The 22,519-nt window shown below is 40.1% G+C and overlaps 1 protein-coding gene across 1 annotated transcript in view; it reads left to right on the top strand.

Moving 5' to 3' along the window:
* The window catches only part of vipr2 (vasoactive intestinal peptide receptor 2), a 71,534-nt gene continuing 49,015 nt past the window's right edge, over window positions 1–22,519 (top strand). Inside the window, exon 1 of the mRNA XM_056392327.1 lies at window positions 1–254. Within this exon, the coding sequence (XP_056248302.1) occupies window positions 204–254 (51 nt within the window). The 5' untranslated portion in view covers window positions 1–203. The remainder of the gene's footprint in view (window positions 255–22,519) is intronic.

The raw sequence follows: 22,519 nt of genomic DNA, 5'->3' as shown, positions 1-22,519 counted from the left end.
GACCAGTGTGGATACAGGACATCAGTGGCTGTGTGTTTTTTCCCCTTCTTTATCTTCTTCTTCCTCTTCTTCCTCTTCTTCTTCATGGAATTAAAAAGCTGCTCAGATCCTGTTACCGGGATGAAAAACTCTGAAGTGGAGTTTAAATGAAGTCCGGGCTCCTGTTTTAACCAGTTCCTCCTGAGTCTACCTGAGGGTTAAAGATGAGAAGTTTGCTCTTGGTCACCTTGTGTTTCTCGACGTGTCTGCTCCTGGTGAGTCTCTGTCCTAGTTTTTTACTTCGATGTTGTGAGTGACTAAAATTATTCAGAAAAAAATAAATAAATAAAATAAAAATGATACTGAATATTAACTGTATTTTCTAGCTCAGAATGCCAGTATGACCAAAAGCTTCAACTGAATTTATACAGATTACAAAAAGCACATTTTCAAGGTGACATAGGTGGGAACTTAATTATAGAGACAATCATATTTATATTGCTAATAATCTTTTAATGATATGGAATTGACCTTTTTGGTACAAAGTTGGAAGTTATCCCACTTTATGTCCTTTTGTTTTCTGCTGTTTTAGTGTAAGTATCCTATAATTGTGATAATTAATTATAAGTATTAGCAAGTAATGATTTTCATAATCAGTTTTTCTCATTAGCTTCTTGATTTGTTCATTTATAAAATGTCAGAAAATAATGAAAATGGTCATCACAGTTTCCCACAGCCCAAAATGACATCTTAAGTGTCCTTGTTGCAGCTGAACCCATGAGTTGACTCTATTTTGATAATAATTGAACATTGAAGACATTTTTTAAAGCAAAAATTCATTGTTTTGATTTGAGTTTGTGCTATTTTTTTTCTCAGTCTTATATTCAGTATCAGTCAGTATCTTTAGAGAGATTTAGACAAAACTGTGATTGACATTTGTTTATTATTGTCATTCACGTTTTATGGACTAATTAATGAATCATTAATGATAATAATAATCATAATTAGGAGCCCTAGTCTTATTTAGTTCATGATATTCAGTTTACTATCATAGAAGAGAAGAAAACTACTAAAATTTCACATCTGAGAAGCTGCAACAACTGATTTTATGGGCATTTTTACCCCCAAAAATGACTTTTTCAACTCATTTTCTATCAAGTGACTGATCAATTAATCAATAATTGTTCCAACTGTAATTAATTTAAGTATGATGTGAGACTAAATTGAGTTTAAGCTCAATTATTCCAACCAAACTATACTTAGAGCTGAAATGACCAATCAACCAATCAGCTAGTCAATTAACAGAAATTAATTTAATTACTTTATTAATGACTTAAATCATTTTTTCAAGCCAACAGCTCCTGAAACGTGAGGATTTGCTGCTTGTTTGTGACTGATCATAAAGTTTGACAACACAAGCAACTTAGATATTTAACCTCAGGAAACTGATGATGATTCATGAAATCGTGACATTAAATAATCAGCAGATTATTCCATGAGGAAGAAAATTAATCCTCTGATATTTTGATAAGCGATTATGTGTTTCAGTATTTTTTCATATTTGGATTTTCTGCTTTTTTCTGTTTTATATCATCGCAAATTGAACATCTTAAAATCTTTAAAGACTGGGGGATTTTAACAGGGATTTCTTTTACTATTTTCTGACATTTTATAGACAAAACGATTAACTGAGAAGAAAAAAGCCTTAAGCCAAATTTATAAGTGAAAGCTTGTTTCTGTGTGGAATAAATGTGAGAGGCAGCTGAAGTTGTTCCCTGGCATTTCTATTTTCATTAATTAAGATCATTTGTGGAAATAATCTCCCACTGTCTGCTTGTTCTTGTCAAGCCATCCTCCAGCTATACTTTTTTTTTCAGTCCCTCACACATGATCTGCTCTTTTCCCATGTTGATCCACCCCACAGGATAAACAGTGGAAGTGCTCTCTGTCTCTCTTCCCATAAGCCTCCTTTGACTAAAAGCAGACGGGGGCTGTCAAAATGTTCACGTCACCCAAAACGAATGTGGTTTAATTACCTAACTGGAGAACGCTGCTGCACCAAGTACCCAGAAAACCCTGCAGATTCTTTAGCAAATCCTCAATTCTCTCTTTGCCCACTTATCTTCTGGTGGGGATTCGGTACCTCTCTTGCTCAAAGGCACTTCAGAAGGAACCAAACCGTGGGGTTTTGTTAGGCTTTCATTTCTGCTGGCTGCTTTTCTCACTGACATTTAGACCATTCTTTATTCCTTTATTCTCACAGGAAATTCCTAATAAGGTCAATGGAGTTTGGTGTAAATGTGTCCATAGTGTATTTGTACATGATCGTGAGCTGTACACTGAGATGCTCATTTAAAGTAGTAGCCTAAACTATGGGGTGAGATATAGGATAATACATGATATTATAGAGATTATACTTACACCTTTACTACCTCTGTTGTAAACTAGTGAGCAGCTTTGCATTATATTTGATCCATAAACAGTTTATAAATTTAATTTCCAGGGGCCAGTTGCACAAAACACCTTAAGTATGACACTTAGGGTTTAATTTCTCCTTAGCTGAGGGAGTTACTTAAAGGTGTTGCACAGAATCTCTTAAAATGTTTCCTTAGTTAAGGAAAAAAGTTTGAAAGGCATTTGCAACAGTGAAAGAGATTTTACAGCAGTTCCATGGAGACCGTTGACTTGCCGCCATTAGCACTTCTGAGCAATCATTGAGCTAGACGTTCAGACAAATCATTAACCTGTGATGTAGAATCAGTTCCTCATGGTGAAGGGTGGCGCCTGGGTTCTCCCCCTCTTCTTGGGCTGTGTGCATTTTCTTCATTTTTCTCCATAACCTCAGTCATGTTGCAGTTAGAGTCAGAGGTACCTTTAGTTTTTACCCTTATTTGGGTGCTAAGGTCTTTTGTTGAACAGTTTAACTGACTTCAAGTGATTCCTTTATTAATAGACCAAGATAAGGAGAAACCCTTAAATACTTGAGTGAACATTTTAAGGAAACCTTTAGACTTAAGGTTGTTTTATGCAACTGTATTTAAATTAAGGACACCTTAACTCAGAAAATCTTAACCCAAGGTGTTTTGTGCAACTGGCCCCAGAACATTTACCATGGCAAAATATAAAGGAGGATTGGGAATCTTTGGGAATCTCGTGCTTCGGTTAGATTCAATTTTGATTCGCTGTGTCATGATTCAATATCAATTCTCCAATTCAATAACTACAATCTATGTGGCTTTTCCTTTTGAAGAAGTTTAACTGCAAAAAATGTGGAAACATGTTACAAGAGTTCTCCGTCTTCACAAGGGGAACAAAGTCAAAGTGTAATCTACTGACCACCATCAGTGGCTGAACGTCTCGGTTCTTCAGTAGGATCAGATCTGGATGGATGCGTTTGGGGTTGGGAGGTTTTGTAGAGGTGGTGGCGCAGTGTGTATTGATTGGATGGCCCATTTGCTTGAGTTTAATGCTGTACTTCCCTAACATTCGTCTCTTGATGATTCTGTACAAGGTATTAAAAATATTAACCTTAATCCAGCAAATTATTACGTAAAGTGAATTGATTTGACTTGGTGGTGGTGGGAGATTTTATCCACATCTCCCACCAGGTGGTGCTGAAACAATTGAAACAATTAATAGATTTGTCAATTGACAGAAAGTCTATAATTAATTTATCAAAAATCCCAACTATTCTTTGGTAGTTTCACCTGTGTGAGGATTTGCTACTTTTCTCTATTTTATATCATCATTAATTGAAGCAAATTGAAGCAATTTGACAAAGTCAGCTTGAGTTCTGTGGAATTATGATGGTATTCATTATTTTTTAGTTTTGGCATCATATTGGTTAAATTATTAATAAATCAACAAACAATCAATATATTAACCAGTGATGAAACATGATTGGTTGAAGCCTTAAACAAGAGTTTATTTTACATTGTGCTTCATATGACTACAGTGGCTGCAGCTACAGAATGTAATGTGCCGTATATCCATTTCGTGCTTTTTCCGTATAAAACACAGTTCCTTTTAAAACCATTTAAATGTGCTGTGTGGATGTGGGTTAGGGAGGGTCAACAACATACTGTGTGTGAATAGAGATGAGTAGACAGATAAACACAGAGATATGCAATGCAATTAAGGGCAGCACAGACAATATATATATATATATATATATATATATACGTGCGTGTGTGGGTGTGTGTGTATGCAAATGTATATATATATTCTAATGAGAGCATGAAGAAAATGCAAGAAATCCTGGGGAAAAAAAAAAGCAGCCAATGTTCTGACTCCAGGTCATCTCTGTTGATTCTGTCTGATATTATCTGGGAGAACAGAAGGTACTGGATTCAGGCCTGGATTCAGCCGTACTGGCATTTTTTTTTTTTTTTTTTAAGATAACAGTGTTAACAACATCTGGTAAAAATATGTTTTCATTCAGGAGTGAAGAAAAGAAAAAACTGTTTTTTCATTACCTGTGTGTTTTTGAACGTTCTCTAACCTGAAAAAAACCAATTTCAATGACATACAAGCCTTTGAACATTAATGACATACTCTTGTGAAATGCAGTGGGTAGGAATAATGCTTAATGTTTTCATTATGATCCAACATAGTGAAAAAAAAAAAAATAAAATACAGAAAGTAAAATTGCACACCACTAGAAAACTTCAACCTCAATACAGTTTCAAAGGAGTAATTTTGGGCATCTGGGGCACCTGTAAGTAAATTCCTGCCTCATTGTCTGCAAAGATAATATCAGGTGAGTGACAGTCAGAGCTTTTCTGAACGTAACACTCTCATTGTTGAACCATTGGTTCAAAAGATAGAAAATATCTGTTTCTTTGAAACTCAACTTTTCAGTGTAAGAACCAGACACTGTCCCACAGCGTTAAATTCCATTATGTGTGCCAGTCAGGACGGACTCTGGCATCCTGGAAACTGATAATACGATCTGCAGCTCAATTATATTTACTTTTAGATTCTGGGTCAACTGCAGCAGCAAAGCGTTTTGAATTCGTCTAGTGCAGTGGTTCCCAACTTTTCCCAATTCATGGCCCACTTGAAAATCAAATCTGTCAAAAATATTAAAAGTAGATGCACTTCCAGCCCCGGTTTTCCCTTTTTTTTTTTTCGTCACTTTTATGTGGGAAAACCACATGAAACAAAACATTAATCATAGCAGAGAGTAGAGTGGTGGAATAAAGTATTTTGACATAGTTTAAAAACATGTCTGGAGAGGAACTTTAAAAGAAACACATGTGGCAAGGTCAGTTTGCCCCAGTGGTCAGCAGCAATACTGTCAAATCAAAGATATCCCCTGCAGCCCAGGCAGCGTTTTCCCATTATCAAAACAGACTATCGACCTTGAACGCCACACAAGCTCTATTATAAGTCTCTTGATTGTGAAGTTTCAAACTGTGCAACTTTAATATTTATGAAACTTTAATCGGAGCTCAGAACAGCTCGATTTGCATGAACCCGAGAAGCAAACCAGGTGAAGGAAAAGCTTCTAGCATACGCTCCGGGTGAGACAGTGAAATTTAAATAAATAGGTGGTTATTCTGCCGCACCGTTTCCAGCTCTAATGCACCCATACTATCCACAGAAAATCCACGCAAGTAGACATCAAAGCTCTCAGTGTTTGAGTGACAGGTGATGTCTGGCAAGTGCAGAGCTGAAACAACCGTGAAGCAATTTAGTGATTAAAGATACAGACTGAGGATGAAAAAAAAAAAATTCACAGGTTTCCATTTTTGGATAATCTCTTAATGCCAATTAAGAAAATAAGGAACACAGGGAAACAGTCTCAGCAGTGTGCAGCATGTATAATCCCTTTCATGTGCTTCAGGTTAAGGTTAATTCACACATAACATTCATTTATTTGCTTATCACTGCCAACAGAAAATTTAACAGTATAACCAAACTAACTTACTGTTATTCTTTGACCAAAAAAGCAGAATTAAGAAAGAACCTCACATTACCTCGCAACTTCTCAAAGCAGATAAGTAACAGAATTAAAATGAAACGAACCTGATCAAAGAGAAAGTCAAATAAACTATAGAGCCTAAGAATCCCCGGGGGCCTTGTCAAAACATCTCCCCCCAGGTCCTGTTAACAACATTCACTGTGCTGCTCTGATCTGTGTGTCGATAGAGAAGCTTTGCATCCACTCACTCTCCCTCTCTCATGACTGACGGAGCGTAAACCCTCTGACATTCATGAGTCAACGGCCGTGCTGTGATTTTCAGTCTGTGCATGTTTCATCACAGTCCGATTTATTGTTTTAATGTGAGTTTAGAAGCAAAAAGGAAAACACAGAACTGTGTTTAGAAAAGCTTTTATTGTTTTGGAAAAGAATATATTCGGATGCTGAAAATCAATGGTATATCCAACCTGTGTGTGGTGAAGACAGGCTCTTCACAGCCTGCTGTTTTATTCTCATGGCTGTCTGATTGGCCAGATTTCCAGCTGTGGGCTTGGATGTTTTCCAGACTAAAATCTTGAAGCATGCATGTGAGATTTAGCCTAGCATCTGAAATGCTAGATCAAATGCCACACAGGGCTGTAGTGAGGGGAAACGGTCAGACTGTAAATTTGTCCAGCAAGTGTCCTGCTCCAGAGGTTGAACACACATTTGGTGATGTGATGGAGGAAGTCAAAACCTCTGTATCAGAGCAGCAGGTGTTAGAGGGAAAAAGGTCCAGGTCCGGGCCAGAGACTAAGTTTAGACCTCTTCACCAACACTTAACTTTCTACAAAACTGCACTTTTACTGGAGTCAAAAAAAGATTAAAAAAAGAAATCACCGGAGATGATGAGTCCAATGCAATAGAATGTATTCTTTCACAAGAACAAAAGCGAGATCAGATCCAGATCCAAACTGAAGACAGAGAGCCTGTGCACAATCATACATAGTTCCTTCTTAGGTGGGTTCTCCACTTATTTTCTAAAGTGAACCTATCACTGCCTTGGGAACAATGGTGTCCAGCCCCGTGTGGGATCAGGTGTCCAGAAGCCTCTTGTCTACCCTATCTCAGGCTCCTGTGCCAAGGTGTGCAGTAGGACCAGGCATCCAAGAGCCTCTCCACCACCCTAAACCTAAGGCCCTCGTCCATCTTCAATCTGGGCCTCGCTATGGCTCCAACACCATTGCTCCCAGGGCCTTCAGACCATTTTTCTTTTTTAACTTAATTCCTTCCAGGTTCCATTCTATAACAATCTCTCAGTAAAGGCTGGTTCACATACAAATCTAACCTCAGTTGTAAGCATAGCTATTCCATTGGATTATACTGTATAAGTTTAACATTCAGTATATTTATAATGCATAGTATATTTTGGTGAGGATTTACTACAACACAGGAGGCAATAATCATCCATTAAAGGACCTGTGTGTAGTATTTAGGAGGGCGGGGGTCTCATTTGGTTGCAACCTGCAACCTCACCACTAGATGCCACTAAATCCTACACACTCGTTCTTTAACCTTTAAGTCTCTGGGTTGGTTTTCCTGACTGTCATCTCGGTCCAAGGATGTGCAGTGGGGACTGCAACAACAACACACCACCTCCACATTTGCTTCCCACAAGGAAGAGGCATTATTTATCAGAAAAACATAAATATTGGTAGTGCATTTTCCCCCATGATGGGACCAAAATAATATTAAAATGAGAGAGAAGCATCTGAAGCCCTCAATATGTGATGTAGATTTTATACAGTGTTGCTCCCTTTTCAGTCGATTGAGGACGACCTCACACTGGTAGTTTGGTCCCTCAAGATTTTGTAGATGTTCATATCTATGGGTTGGGTTGGCTGCAGTCATTGATCGTCAGTAGTCCATATTGATCGGTACTGCCGGGGTTGGTGGAGCACCTCACCTTAGGTACAGGTACAGGACATTTATTAGATTATTTGGAACATGTCTTTATGTCTTTAACATAAATAGAGATATTCCACATGGAAATTTTCCACATAGCCATACATTATCTTACATACACAACTGCTTGTTAAGTAGCTTCTTACCTCCACACTGTAAAGAGTTATGGACCTGTTTTATTCATTAAATTAACTGTTCAAAAGGTCCCATATTTTACACTTTTCCTGTGTTTTATTTGAAGTGTTGATCCATAAGAAGATGCTGAGTCTCTCTTCTGATTGGCTGACTGTTTTCTGAATGATGTACATCCAGGCCAACCACAGGTAACGGACTGTAGCTTACTACTGTAGCTTGGTAAAAGTCATCGGTAAATGCAAATGGTGATGAAATGTTCCAAACAGACGATCAAATTAAGACTAAAAATATTCTGGTATTTCAGGAAAAAAAAACTTTAGGTCTCTAATATTACTATCCTTAGGATGGATGTGAAATTACATTTTTCTTTCTTGTACCTAGCTCAGTGATGGAATGACCACTTGGTGTTGTGTTGTCAATAAAGTTAAAACAACAAAAACAAATGTTGGATGGTGGATCTGGGATGGCCATGACATCACAAAGTTCCAGAAGTCCTGACGGCAGTTTCTGAATACATGCTGTGTGCATTTCTCTGTGGACTGAGAGCTTTAATACTTTCATTATTTATACAGCACCTAGATCTGCTTGCACCTAGATTTATAATCAATAAAGCCATGGAAATGTAAATTTATACACTATAGGACCTACCAAAACTCAGTTTGAGCTCAGAAACTACTTCGATTAACTGCAAGCCGAACTTAACACCAACAGTAGCCTCTTGATTATTAAACAATATTAGATTTCCTCTTCCAGCTCTTAATCTTACTTTTGAGTACTGTAGTTTACACTTTCAAATTTTTCTTTCAACATTTCAAATGCCAGTTTTCATTTTATGGAATATGAACCCAATTTCACCTTAAAGAATTTTAGCATTTTTTCCAAAACACAGGATCTGTTGTGAGCGTCTCCTGTGGTATTAAAGCATAAAGAGTGCCTACACAGAGAGCTGGCAGGGCTGATAGAGGACAGAGGGGGGATGAGAGCAGGTATGTCCACCTCCAGAGGGATCAACAGGAAGCTTCGGCATCCACAAAAACCTACACCACACCCACACTATTATGCTCGCAGCGCAGTCGGAGCGATAATTCATCCTATAAGTTGCTTACATTATCCTAGAATTTGAATGACGAGGCATCAGCACAAAAGTATATAAAATCTCAACTCCCACTCTAGCAGTGATCAAACCTACACACACCCTCTCTCTAAAAAGAAACTACAAAAAAAGGAAAGCGAGACTGGAATGCTGCTTCGAGCCTACATTCCTCCAAATAGACATAAGATACAAGACTTTGAAGTTTTATTGCCATAACATCTCACTAAAATGTGAAGAAAAAAAAAGAAAAATCAGCTTTCACAGACTTTTAGACATGCAAACACACTTAACAGCTTCAAAATGGAGACAGTTGGCTACCTAAACACAACTGATGCTCACCTTGCGGTCGCACATCTTTTCTTGTAGCAATATATCACATCCTACTTTGTAAACTAGGATGGACAGTCAGTGATATATGAAACAGCAACATAAAGCTGCGTCAACAAAGCCGTAATCATCAAAGCGTGTGAGGCTGGATAAACCCATCCTGTCGCTTCAGGGATACATCTACATTTAACAGTTCAGCAGAGGCTTCGTACAAGTGAAGTACAATCGAAGGCTAACGAGCCGGACGCCGTGAGGTGCAGTTTAATGAACGGTGCTGAGTGATAATTGCGGTGCTTGTTGGTGTTTTTCGGGGAAACAAATTGGATGAGTCACCTGTGACTCGAGGTGGTCACATAGCGGGGGAACAGAGAGCCGCGGACGCCTTCCCTCTCATATGGAAATGTCTTCGTTTATCACTGTCAGGGTTTGTGGTGATACAGGCTCCATTAGTCAGTTTCATGCAGTGTAGAAAACTCCAACATGTTTTCTCTTCATTGGAAGGATTGAACTTTTTTTTTTTTTTCTGTGGGTTGAGAGAGTTTTTCTACCAACTTCGGAAAGGTGAAACTCTTTTTAAGTGTTGCATGGTGGTTGAGATAAATGTAGAGCTACATGGCTAACGCTTTACACAGTTGGCTGTTTTACGGATTGAAGCTTTTTTTAAAACATTTTTACCAGCAACAGTTTATTCGTCAGCCCAGTCCCTCTGTACTGTACAGTGTCTCCGACTTGTGCGGGTTTCCCAGATACAGTTGATGAGCACAGGTTTTTGGTAAAGGTCACTTAGCGGGATGGTATCAAATCTGGCAACCTCTCTACGACGACTTATTGATGCAACATTAGGCCTCATAAAGCTGATTAACTTTAAATCGACTTACTGTGATAATTGCATTGTGAGTCTGTATGAGAGCTGGTGTCAAACCTGGTCCAAATCAAACCCCAAGAAGAGTCATAAAGAATTGTTCACTACGCATAACTTATCATTTTTACATTTTTATGTTCTCCCTGTGCCTGTGTGGGTTTTACTCTGGCTTCCTCCCACAGTCCCAAGATATGCACGTTAGGTTAATTGGCGACTCTAAATTGCCCATAGGTGGTTGTTTGTCTCCTTATGTCAGCCCTGTGACGGACTGGCGACCTGTCCAGGCTGGTTCCTTCAGCTTTCAGTCTTTGCTAAGCTAGGCTAACCATTCCCTGTCTGAAAATACTGTACTATTCTTACAGACGCTCATTTATTTATCTATTGGCCACTAATACAACATGCAGACACACACACAGCCCTGACTAATTATCCCGTTATAAGAGTTGTTTCGGCTGCCATGTTAGTAAATTGAATTATTTTCTAACCAGCAGGCTCCACCGACTCCTCTATTTGATGCTGGCCAGGTAGTTCACCGTGGTAGCTGTGAGTGAAGAAGAGGCCAAAAGCTCTGCAGAGACATAATTAGGTGGCGACTCTCCAGGTTTTGTCACTACAAGCAACAGCTTTCACTTTGTGCATCGTCATTTGATTGAAGGTACATTAAAAAAAAAAAAAAAAATCTGATTCATGGTGCATTAAGGTTTGCTCAGGGTTTTGTTTAAAAATAAAATCTAATTTTAAAGTGACATGGTGATGTGTAAATAACACTATGATATTGTATCAGGTCAAAATTAGGGCAACATGGGATGAAAGAAATGAATGGTAACCACCAGGGCTTAGTGCACTTACAGTATGAATAATTCACTGTACATCCGGCCATGTAGTAAAAACCAAACTGAATATAAGTTAGAAGAAGGTTTTTGAGAGGGTAAGGCATAGATTAAAGCCTTTCTAATATATATAATTGATTATTGTCAAATATAGATGACTTTCCTGATTATGATCACCAACTGGTGGTATCCACGTCTTTCAATACTGACGCACTGACACCAGTGATTTTATAGAGATATCATATTATTAATTCATTTAATTAGTTATTTATGGGCTTTTTAACATTGGGCCAGGAAGGGGATTAATATTAGCCTTCTTCGGTATCTGTAATAGCCTATATATACTATAATATTACATCTCAGTTGAAGTAAAAGTACAGTAACAAACATGCCTGAATGGATCAATAAAAGTAAAGTATCATATGTCAATACAATACATTGATATATGTGGAATAGTCTCATCTACTCTTCTGGCTTACATATACACCAGTGGCGATTGCTCTAAGACTACAAGGGAAGCTCAGCTTCCCCTAAAATGTCAACAAATTAATTGGTCAAATATGTACTGTTGTGTGTACATTTCATTGACTAAATATGCGCTAGAACACGTTCATCTTTTGTTCAGAATCAGCTACTTATCACAGGTAACCGACACGACTTCTTCTCATTCATCCCCGCAGCGCCACAGAGCTTTACACAGTGTAGACGCCGAGCGTCTCCTGACTTCAAGGGGGAAGCAGAGAGTGGGTTGTTCCACTGCAGCGAAACTAGACGGTCATTGGATAAATGCTGGGCTTTGTCCCGCCCATCGGACGCTCAGCGTCTCTGGGGGTCTATGGGACAGTGGGCTGGCCTGGACTCTCGGCTTCTGCATGATGATTGGATGAGCTGTCTGAGGCTGAGTCCCTTTTTGATTGACATCTCATCATTTTCAAGTTTTTCATTCCGTTGTTCGGAGTTGATCTGGAGACGTTACTGATCCTCAGCGACTTTGTCTTTGTTAAAAACGACTAGCGTTGTGTTTGGCGACTCTCTTCTGTCACTCTGCGAATTTACATTTAAATAAACTGACACATTTTATGATGTAGGCCGAAAATGAGCTTCCCCTCCTTATAAGACCAGCAGCCGCCACTTTTCCAGATGTTTCACGCAGCTGAGAGCACACGTCAGTTTCCAATGAGGTGCCTGGAGGTTTACATACAAATGTCAGCTACGCTCAATTTAAAAACACTAGTTGACATTGAGGTAACGCACACAGAAATAAGTATTGGATGGAAGCTTCCATAAACTCAGAGGATGAATCCTAATTACGCTGGTGACCCCGTGACTTTTCCTCTAGTAGGGGAAATTCATGTGTCCCTATTTAGCACCCTTAGCTCATTGTTCTCTCTACCAGGTTCTGTTCGTGGTTGAATGTAAACAACAATGGCGACGATGTGACAGAACTCCCTTGGTACAGGTCTAGGACCAACTGCCAACAGTTCACTATCCCGACAGCATATCCTCTCCTTCACCGTGATGTGACCGGGGCTGAACCATCCATTGTTCACAAGCAGAACCAGTCCTCCACCTTTATTCTTCCCGCTTGCTCTGGCGTCGCTGTCCGCCCGTACTGCAGTGAAGCCGGGTAAATCCACACAACGGTCGGGAGTGTTGTCGTATAACCAGGTCTCCGTGAAACACATGAGACTATGAGACGATGTGCTCGCTGGTTCTTCACAAGTGCCTCCAGTTCATCACACTTGTTATCCAGGTATAAAGGCTTATATCTCCATGTCCTAGCCTTTAGCTTAGCCCCGGCTCTTCTTCAGCTCAGCCGCTATGGGATGTTTAACTCCATATCTGGTTCACTTTAAAGCCCGGAGTTCTTCCTTTATCTGCATTATTTTTTCCATCGTCAGACGAAACAACGACGTAGAATAAAAAACGTCACTCGAAAAAAAATATACTAATAAATACAAATATATTGCAAAAAAAAACTAAGCGTTAAGCAGACCTGCCGCCGCTTGTTGCCATTGCATCATTTGAGTGTATATAATGCTAAAATAGTGTCGGCCCGATATAATCACATCATTATTATTATAGTGACTACCTGATGGAAAATCATACATATATATCCAACATTAACATTCAAACTAAATTACATAAATGATGAAAACAGCGCTGAAAGTTGCGAGCGTGCGTGCCTACGAGCGTGTCTATGATTGCTGCAATATGTGTACGCACGCACGTGTGCGTGAGGACGTTGCAACTGTGAAGTAGCCACGTCAGATTCTAGATTGCTCGTTCAATTTGCCTTTGATCAGCTGTACTTCAAAGGCACATGTGTGTGAAGTAAACTTACAGTTTTCCTGATTGTTGATCATTGTACTGAAGACCTCACCAGAGACACACACCTCTATCTGAGCTCCCAGTTTCAAGACACTCATTTGTTTCTGTGATGGAAAACAATTCACCTGAAGGCTCGGCCGCTCCTGTTCTTGGAGCTGCTGACCTTCACCCTGACACCAGGTCCCTGAGTCCCAATGTGTCTGCTATGTTCCAAGCCTCTGGCGGATTCACTTCCTTCCCCCATGGTGTAAGACGGATTCTTGTCCAGCCAAGCGCCTCTACGATCATCCTGGAGTTACCAAGAGGAGAGTTTGATTCTCCCGCCTCCAGCTGTGAAGCCCCGGCAGAGCCAAGACTCCCAGAAGATGATATAGAGACCATATACCTCACCCAAGAGGACAAGAAGATCTCCATAAAGACACCAGAGAAGAACACCAACTCTGCTGACTCTCCTTCCTCCGGCTTCGAAGCCATCGACAAGACCAAGCTGTTTGTCACCCTGCTGACCATGAGACTGCTGACTAAGTGCCGTGTTCTCGACATCTGCACGGAGGAGCAACTGGCCACCTACACCAAACAGCTGGTGGACCAAACGCTGCAAGGATTCACTGTGAGTGACGGTTTCTGCCCCAGCGACAAAGACATTAAACAGATCTGCAGGGCCGTCATCAAAGATCTCACCAAGAAGCTTGGCGGGAAGAGCTCACTCAAGTTTGTAATCCTGTCAGAGCAACCATGTGTGGAAGCGGTCATCATCAAGTCTTTACAAGCAAACATCTCTAAGCACTTGACTATGTCTGCAAACAAGAGGAAGACATCTGCATGGAGAGAAAACTTCTGGCCCGTCATGAGCGTCATCGCTATTTGTGGCTTGTGGTCCGTCTTGGCCATAGTCTTATTATAAACTTCTGAAGGTGGCACGGTGGTGCAGCGGCTAGCACTGTTGCCTCACTGTGTCAACAGGACAGGCTAATGCTGGTGAACAGCCCTGGCCTGTCTCCTATCATTAGTTTATAATGTGCCACACAGGGGGCAACTGGGCTCACTGGTGGTTCTGACCTCATTACTGAAGCCAGGACCACCACTGGACCCAGTTCCTCCCTGTCCTGGCGTGGGTTTTCCTCCGGGTCCTCCGGTTTTTCCCACACTCTAATTCAAACTCTAATTTGGACAATAAAATCATTCAATTAGATACTTTTGATTCCCGAATGATCTTCTTCTTAAATAGAATAATATGACATCACATATATAATATTTCCTAATCATATTTTTCCATGTTGCAGTATGAGTGTAACTTATTTTAAATCTTAATCTGCAAAAACATTTTTTTTAACTCATTTAAATTAAGAAGTAAAGCACAAAATGTGTAAGGAAAATCTAAACTTCAGGTGTTTGTGCAATGGTTTAACTGACTTTAAGTGATTTCTTAAATAAAAGACCAAGATAAGGAGAAAAGCTAAAATAGTGAGTATTTTAAGGAAACCTGAAGGTGTTTTGTGCGACTGTTTTTACTGTTCTGCTCTTATTTTGGTAAGTCTGCCAATAGTAACACACAGACTGGTCATTTCAGAACAATACTTTACTTTAATAACAAAATTTGAGCATTTAAAAAAGTGTTAGCTGGTGATAAAAATTTGTGTTAGCAATAAAATGAAATATGTTTTCCATTTTGCATCCGACATATCCAGTAAAACAACACAAAATGTTTAGATCTGATATTGAATATTCTAGGAAACGTCCATTGTATTTACACCAAAACGTTAATTTAAATGAGAAACACTGAGAAAACAGTGACATTTCTATTGTTCTGGCATCATTTAAAAAGGCTGTATAAGCTGTAATTGGCTAATAAATCATTTACTGATGCTTTGTAGATCAGTTATAAGGCATTAATAATGATGCTTGTGCTGCCAGGTTGTGGAAAACCCTCCTCCTGTAGACACTTTGTCTTTTAATCTCTGTAATTCAAATCGTTTGACCACTGATCTCCTGGAAAACAGCTGCAGAACATCTGGACCAGAATCCAACATTTTAAGCAAAACTGTCAAATCTCTGCTGTTTCTAGCTTCGCAAACATGACAATTTGTTTCTTTGCTCATTTCATGCAGACTTATTAACATGTATAACTGCAGACTTGGTGGCTAGGAGGGGTCTCACTAATGAATTTAAGTGCTTGCAAAGTGTCATGCTAGAGGGGGATTTTTCCACAACCTGGCAACCCAAACGTTGTTGTTATTAATAGCTAATAGTTGTAATAACTGATCAGTAAATCATTAGGAACACTAATAAAGCCACTGATTCCAGCTTACAAACGCTTTATAGATGGAGTTTTATCAGAACATGGTGTCATACAAGGCTTGAGTAAATGTAGTTAATTATTTACCAATGTAGCTTTTCTTTGACTAATGGTATCAGAAAATAAAATCATTGTCCTGCTTCAACTGACCCACCCTGACAAACAAACTGCAGATATATTCCAGATCAGTGGCGATTGCTCTAAGACTACAAGGGAAGCTCAGCTTCCCCTAAAATGTCAACAAAATAAGTGGTCAAATATGTGCTGTTGTGTGTACATTTCATTGACTAAATATTCGCTAGAACACGTTCATCTTTTGTTCAGAATCAGCTGCTTATCACAGGTAACCGACACGACTTCTTCTCATTCATCCCCGCAGCGCCACAGAGCTTTACACAGTGTAGACGCCGAGCGTCTCCTGACTTCAAGGGGGAAGCAGAGAGTGGGTTGTTCCACTGCAGCGAAACTAGACGGTCATTGGATAAATGCTGGGCTTTGTCCCGCCCATCGGACGCTCAGCGTCTCTGGGGGTCTATGGGACAGTGGGCTGGCCTGGACGCTCGGCTTCTGCATGATGATTGGATGAGCTGTCTGAGGCTGAGTCCCTTTTTGATTGACATCTCATCATTTTCAAGTTTTTCATTCCGTTGTTCGGAGTTGATCTGGAGACGTTACTGATCCTCAGCGACTTTGTCTTTGTTAAAAACGACTAGCGTTGTGTTTGGCGACTCTCTTCTGTCACTCTGCGAATTTACATTTAAATAAACTGACACATTTTATGATGTAGGCCGAAAATGAGCTTCCCCTCCTTATAAGACCAGCAGCCGCCACTGATATACACATACTGTATATTTAATTTAATTTGAGTGAGAGTAGAGTTTTTTTTGTTTTTTCATCTCACTGTAGAAAACTGTAAGTGGTCTTTGAATTTAGGCCACAGAGCGCGGCGAGGCATAACCCATTATGATGAAGCCTTGTGCTGTGGTTCCTCATGTGCAGTTGCTTACCAACAGCTGCTTTTCTGCTGTGGAGCATAAAGATTAACACAACGAGATGAGATGAAACACTCGCCTCCATTAAGGCCAGCACACATCACAGCAGAATATAATAGAGGCACTAAAAATATTACCAGCTCTCTTCGGTGTTGGCGTCTTGTAGTTCTTATAATCAGGTTTATATTTGGCTTATTTCACTCATGGAGTCTTTGTACTATAAATCACACTGGATAAGATGATCAGCTAAATGGGATCAGCACTGTGTATTGTCCCAAACTCTGTTTTCTATTGTTTTGTTTTTTCTATTTTTCTTAAATCTGACAAAAAGACCGAAGCCAGCACTGTGTTAGTCCATCTCTTAATGCTTTCCAACCTCCCTACCATGTATGTATAAGCCCCCCAGCCTCTACCAGTGGTTCCTACTGATGACGCAAACTCTTATAAAACAGCTACCTAACACGTAGTTTCATTTAAAATAAAAGGCGTAGGAATTTTGCCTCTGTTGTTTTTAGCAGAAGTTACTCAATCAGGAGGAGAAAGTGCACTTGTTGGGGACTATTTTTAGCGGCGTATTAATCCACACTTGGTGCTCTAGTGATTATTTGGGGCAGCAGGATGGTGTATGTGGGGTTGAGTTTAAATAAACTACAGTGTGTGTGTGTGTGTGTGTGTGTGTGTGTGTGTGTGAACAGTGTGGCTCACTGATGTGCTTGTTGGACAACAATGGAGCTCTCTGGCTCAGAGGAATAAGATGTATCAGGGTGTGGATGTTAGAAGGGTAAATTCATTCTTTTTGGATTTGTTGATATTAAAAAAAATAGTTGGGGTGCACTGTTGGGCCATGCTGTAGCACTGACATAATTTACCAGCTATTAGATTAAGAAATATTCATCAATATAACATCATAACTTGGATTTAAAAACACCACTTTGGTTGCTACCCTGTGTTTGTGCAGTGGCATTGCTGATACAGTAACGGGAGGAGCAGTGAGTTTGCTTCGCTCTGACACATGATGAGGACGTTACACTGAACTCACAGAGTGACTGCGAAACCGTGCAGCAGATGGCGAAGCCGGGGCGGGGCCGGGCCTCAGGGCCGACTCTGAGGTCAACAGTCATTTCTGTGGATCCTTACGGAGTTTCAACTTATTTATATGACTGAGATTTGGGGCAGCTGTGGCCCGAAGGTCAGAATTACAGGCTTGTTACCCAAAGGACCAGCTGGAGAAGTGAACAAGCAGCAGTCTTCCTTCCCTGTGCTGCTTCCCTGCCTGCAGACTGCCCTTGAGCAAGGCACTGAACCTTGAACAGGCCCGGTCTAAATTGCTCAGTAAGAAAAGAGGAGTTTTTTCATTTGCGTTAGCAGATGCTGAAGTTGTGATAAGACTTGTCTCTCCAAGTGAATTTAAAGAGAATGTGAGGCATTTGGAGGGAGTGGAGCTTCATGGTGCTCTAAGTCTCCCCTGCTGTGTGATTACTGCGATAAAAGGAATTAGGAAACCACATTTTCCACTATCTGTGTAATCTGATAGACTGTGCGAGCTCTGTCTGCTAATAGGCTTTGCTGCCCACAAACACGTTGGCTCTGATAAGGACTGTGAACTCTTTTATATGAAATCTTCCCTGTGGGGATCTGTTACAGGAATACAGTCGCCTTTTTGTTGATGTCTGATAAAACATTTACACTCGAGGCGGTTTACTAAGCTTCTTATCCCCAGTAACGAATATGATTCATTTCCTCGAAGTAAACATGCAGCGCATGTTCAATATGACACAGTCGTGTTTAGTCAGCACTAAAAAAGCAAGTTTATAAAGACTTTTCAAAACACAGGCTTAGATATATAATGTGTAATATTTCTGCATACGTATTTCTGGAAAAAGCTAGAGCTATTACATATTTTGTGAACTTGCATTATCCAGTGGCATCACCTCCTCCTTTGCTCACATCGTAATCACTACAGCCGGTAGAGGGCTTTGTCACAGGGACATAAACATGTAGTTTTGGGGCATTTGCTGAAATGATGGATGCCGACCGACAACAAACGTAACTATAACACAATCAAACTTTGGGTCGTAATAAACTTTATTAATCAAGCAGTGAAAAACTGATATCAAACTAATAAAACAGATCCTAAGGCAAATTATTATCAGTCATACCATTTATATTTCACTGAAAAACTCACTATTCATGCTTTTCCTCTTGCAGATCCTGCTTTCATACATGCTTATAACTGCAGTTTGATTGCATCGTATCAAACTGGTTATAGATCAGGATTTATATCATGCCCAGTTCTGTGTATTAGGATATGACACTTAAACGAAAGTAAACATTTTCGAGCCAAATGTGTGATCCGGCTCGGAGCAGGTAACGAGTCTGGAATGGTTAGTAAGTTGTAAATATACAGTTGATTGGATTATGGCCGTGATGTTCGCAGTGTCGACACTCCTGGTGCAAAATGAATTATGATAGTTGGAGCTATAGGTCGTGTTTTTCTAAAGATTTTTGCCTCGTCTCCATAAAACAGATCCCGTCTGGCTCTGATCAGGACGTTTTTAAGTTTGCTTCTCTTACAAATGCGGCAGAAAGAGGAGGATGAAAAGTGAAGGAAATTACCTTTTTAAGAATCCTATCACTGTGAATCAGCGGAGCTTAAAGTTGAAAGTTTTTTTTTTTTGTTCAAACTAACCTTTTCAATCTGCTCCACATTAACTTTTCTGTTTCCCATTTCTGCCTTTTCGTCTCTGACCTGTTATTTTCATCCATATTATCCACTTTGCTGCAAGGAGATTTTGCTCCTAGTCCCTTTTTCACGTCGACTGGACTAGAATTTTTAATTTCCTCTTTTAACATTTTTATACACTTCACAAAGAAGAAACCTTAGAAGTAGACAACATTTTAGAAATGCAGGAAACACGTGCACTTCCCCGTTCCCTAATTAATTTGAAAAGACCTGAAACATTTCTATTAATTTAAATAATTCAGCTGTTCTGTAACGTTTTCATTGTCAAATTGTATTTTTTCATTTTGTTTCCATAGTTTCAAATTCAAGGACATTGCATCTGGAAAATATCGGTGTCCACCTTTTAAAATCCAAAATGTTTTAGTTCATAAAGATTTTATCCAGATTGTCCCCAGTAATCACAATCACGAGTGTGAGCTTTAAATCCCTCTGGATCCCCCTCCAATACAGTCATTTCATAATATTTATTATAATAGACATAATAATATAATATTATTTAACTTTCACTTAATGAACTTCACTCACCTTCTGTTCTGTGAACTTTTACATGCACCTCGCTCAGTTTTTCTTTTACCATGGTTGTAATTATATTCAGGATATGATAGAATATAATCTGGTATTTATATCCCTAATAATATGATTCTAACAATATCCAGGTTCCTAATCATCTATGCAGGTGTGTCTTTGACTCTTCCACCACCCAGACAGGTTGTCATTTCTGTACTGAGGTGCATGAATTATCAGCATCCAGCTTTCACTGTCTTGACAAGGAGCTTTATGATCCAATATTTATTCATATTTATTCTGTTTTGACCTCATTATATAACTTACACTGCACATTTAGCTCTATGATCAACTGGGTACAATTTTTTTTTACAGCTGAATAGCTCTGCAAGAAAATAAACAGTTTCCTGTGATAGTTTGTATATTTTCTATATCCATCTGAGAGGATGTCAGTGTGAATCTGTCGCTGGGAAGTCTAGACAGGATTTAGACGGACACTCTTCAACCACATCATAAACAAAAAAGGTTCATCCTCAAAACAAAACAGCAGCATCTAAGAGGTGGGATTCATCCGCAAAATATCCCTGACGCCGGCCACAGAATCCCTGCTCTGTTTGCGTCGCTCATGGTTACGACTGTGCGGACAGAGTTTTAACGGAGCACCGAGGGGCCAGGAACAATCATCCTGGTTTACAGCCTGAACCTGTTCATCAGTAATGGGCTGGATCGGTCCTGATCTGTCTGTCTTTTGTTAAACCTACTGACAAACACATTACTTGTGTTCGTGCAGCTGTGCAGATATTATTCCTATCCTTATTATGTTCGTGGAGCAGTAATAATGATTATAATGCATTTTATTCAAAAACAACTACAACACAATGGCAAATAGTCAACAGTTACAATTGTAAGTAAGGTTGCAAACAACCTGTTCAGAAAACTCAGAGCAGAGTTTGAAGAGATGTGCTTTAAGGAGGGTTTGAAAGTGGGAAGACAGTCAGCATTACAAAAACCTGTGGGAGACAGTTCCAGAGGCGGAAGGGGGGGGGGGCAACAAGACTGAAGGCTCTGAACCTCATGGTAACCAAGCAAGCAGAGGGTGTAGAACGCCTGGAGGTGGAGGTGGATCTAAGGATACTGAAGGGTGAAGGAGATCTGATCTGAGAGGTACAGAGGTGCCGGGTTACAGAGTCTCAAGGTGAGGAGTGTTCAACAGGAAGCCACTGACGCTGCTGGTGGACAGGAGTAGTTCTGTGGAAGGAAGGGCTTCTGGGAATGATTTCGTAGCTGTGCTGTTCGATGTAAGAGACGGACGTAGACGATTGATATTGCCTAGACGGTAAAATGTGACTCACAGCATGAAGTACTGTCAAGATGACACTCAAACTGTGGGGACGGAGGAGAGAAGCTGTCAAGTTTGACCAAGGTGGATTTGGTATCGCTGAGGAGAAAAGTGAAGAGGGAAACTAATGATGAACACTCTTTTTCTCAGACATTTTTGCAACTCCTCCTCCAAGCTGAACAACCATACAGGTCGTTTTTTCTCAACCCTCTGATGTCTCCTGATATAGTGCCCTTATGGCGGCAGGCGTAGCGGACCTTGCTTTTCATGCTTACAATAACAAACACGTGGACTGTACATCGAGCGACGTCCCATCATCGAGCATGGTAACAATAATAACGTGGTTAACTTTGTCGAACGGTCATGGACAATAGAAACAACACAAACTGTTACACATGGGAATCAAACACCGCTTCTGTGTTGTATTCCTCCATCCACCACCACCTTCTGCTGACGTGGACTTTGTCTCTCTTTATACTACGTCACCGCACTTTTCCCTTTGCTCCTGCCATCATTACTACGACCAGAAACAAAATGTAACTATGGGTCATTACCTGCTGCACAGACGACCTATGGGTCGCAGGTACCTACTGAAAGTTCCTTTCTCCTACACCTTTTTTTTTTTTGTCATGACTTACACTAAAAGTTTATGGTCTGGACCTACTTGTTCCTCAGTCAGCCTCTGCTGTAACATCCAGTCCAGTCAACAGGAAACTCAAGGCAGCACAATCATCCCCAAAGCTCATTTGATGGCGGCAGGCAGCCACTGGTGTGTGTCACCGCCGGATGAAACCACAGCTGGAAAACACATGAGGAAAGAAGGTGATAAGACTGATTCATTAGCATGTCCAATGCTCAGACATCAACCGTAGGGAGAATCTTAATTAAAAATGCTCCTGCTATTATAAATTTATTCCATTATTTGTTTATACAGAACCTTTATGATAAAACGGCACAAAGTGTTAAAGGAAGACAACTAAATTTTTCAGTTCTTGACGGTTGGATGAATTTCTTTGTCTTCTGCTTCACAGACATGAGACACAGCTTTAAGCTCTTTACCGGGAAAAAATATGGATTGTTAAAGGAATGGCAAACCCCCCCCCCCCCCCCCACCCCACACACACACACACACACACACAAACTTCCCATCAATATTTCAGGCAGTGACAGTATTTCAGCGTACGAGATGGCTCTGTGGCACAGCAGAGGTGTGTGAAG

The sequence above is a fragment of the Seriola aureovittata genome, chromosome 12 (assembly GCF_021018895.1).
Source record: "Seriola aureovittata isolate HTS-2021-v1 ecotype China chromosome 12, ASM2101889v1, whole genome shotgun sequence".
Lineage (NCBI taxonomy): Eukaryota > Metazoa > Chordata > Actinopteri > Carangiformes > Carangidae > Seriola > Seriola aureovittata.
The sequence above is the reverse complement of the archived record's forward strand: the minus strand, read 5'-3'. Positions and strand labels throughout refer to the sequence as shown.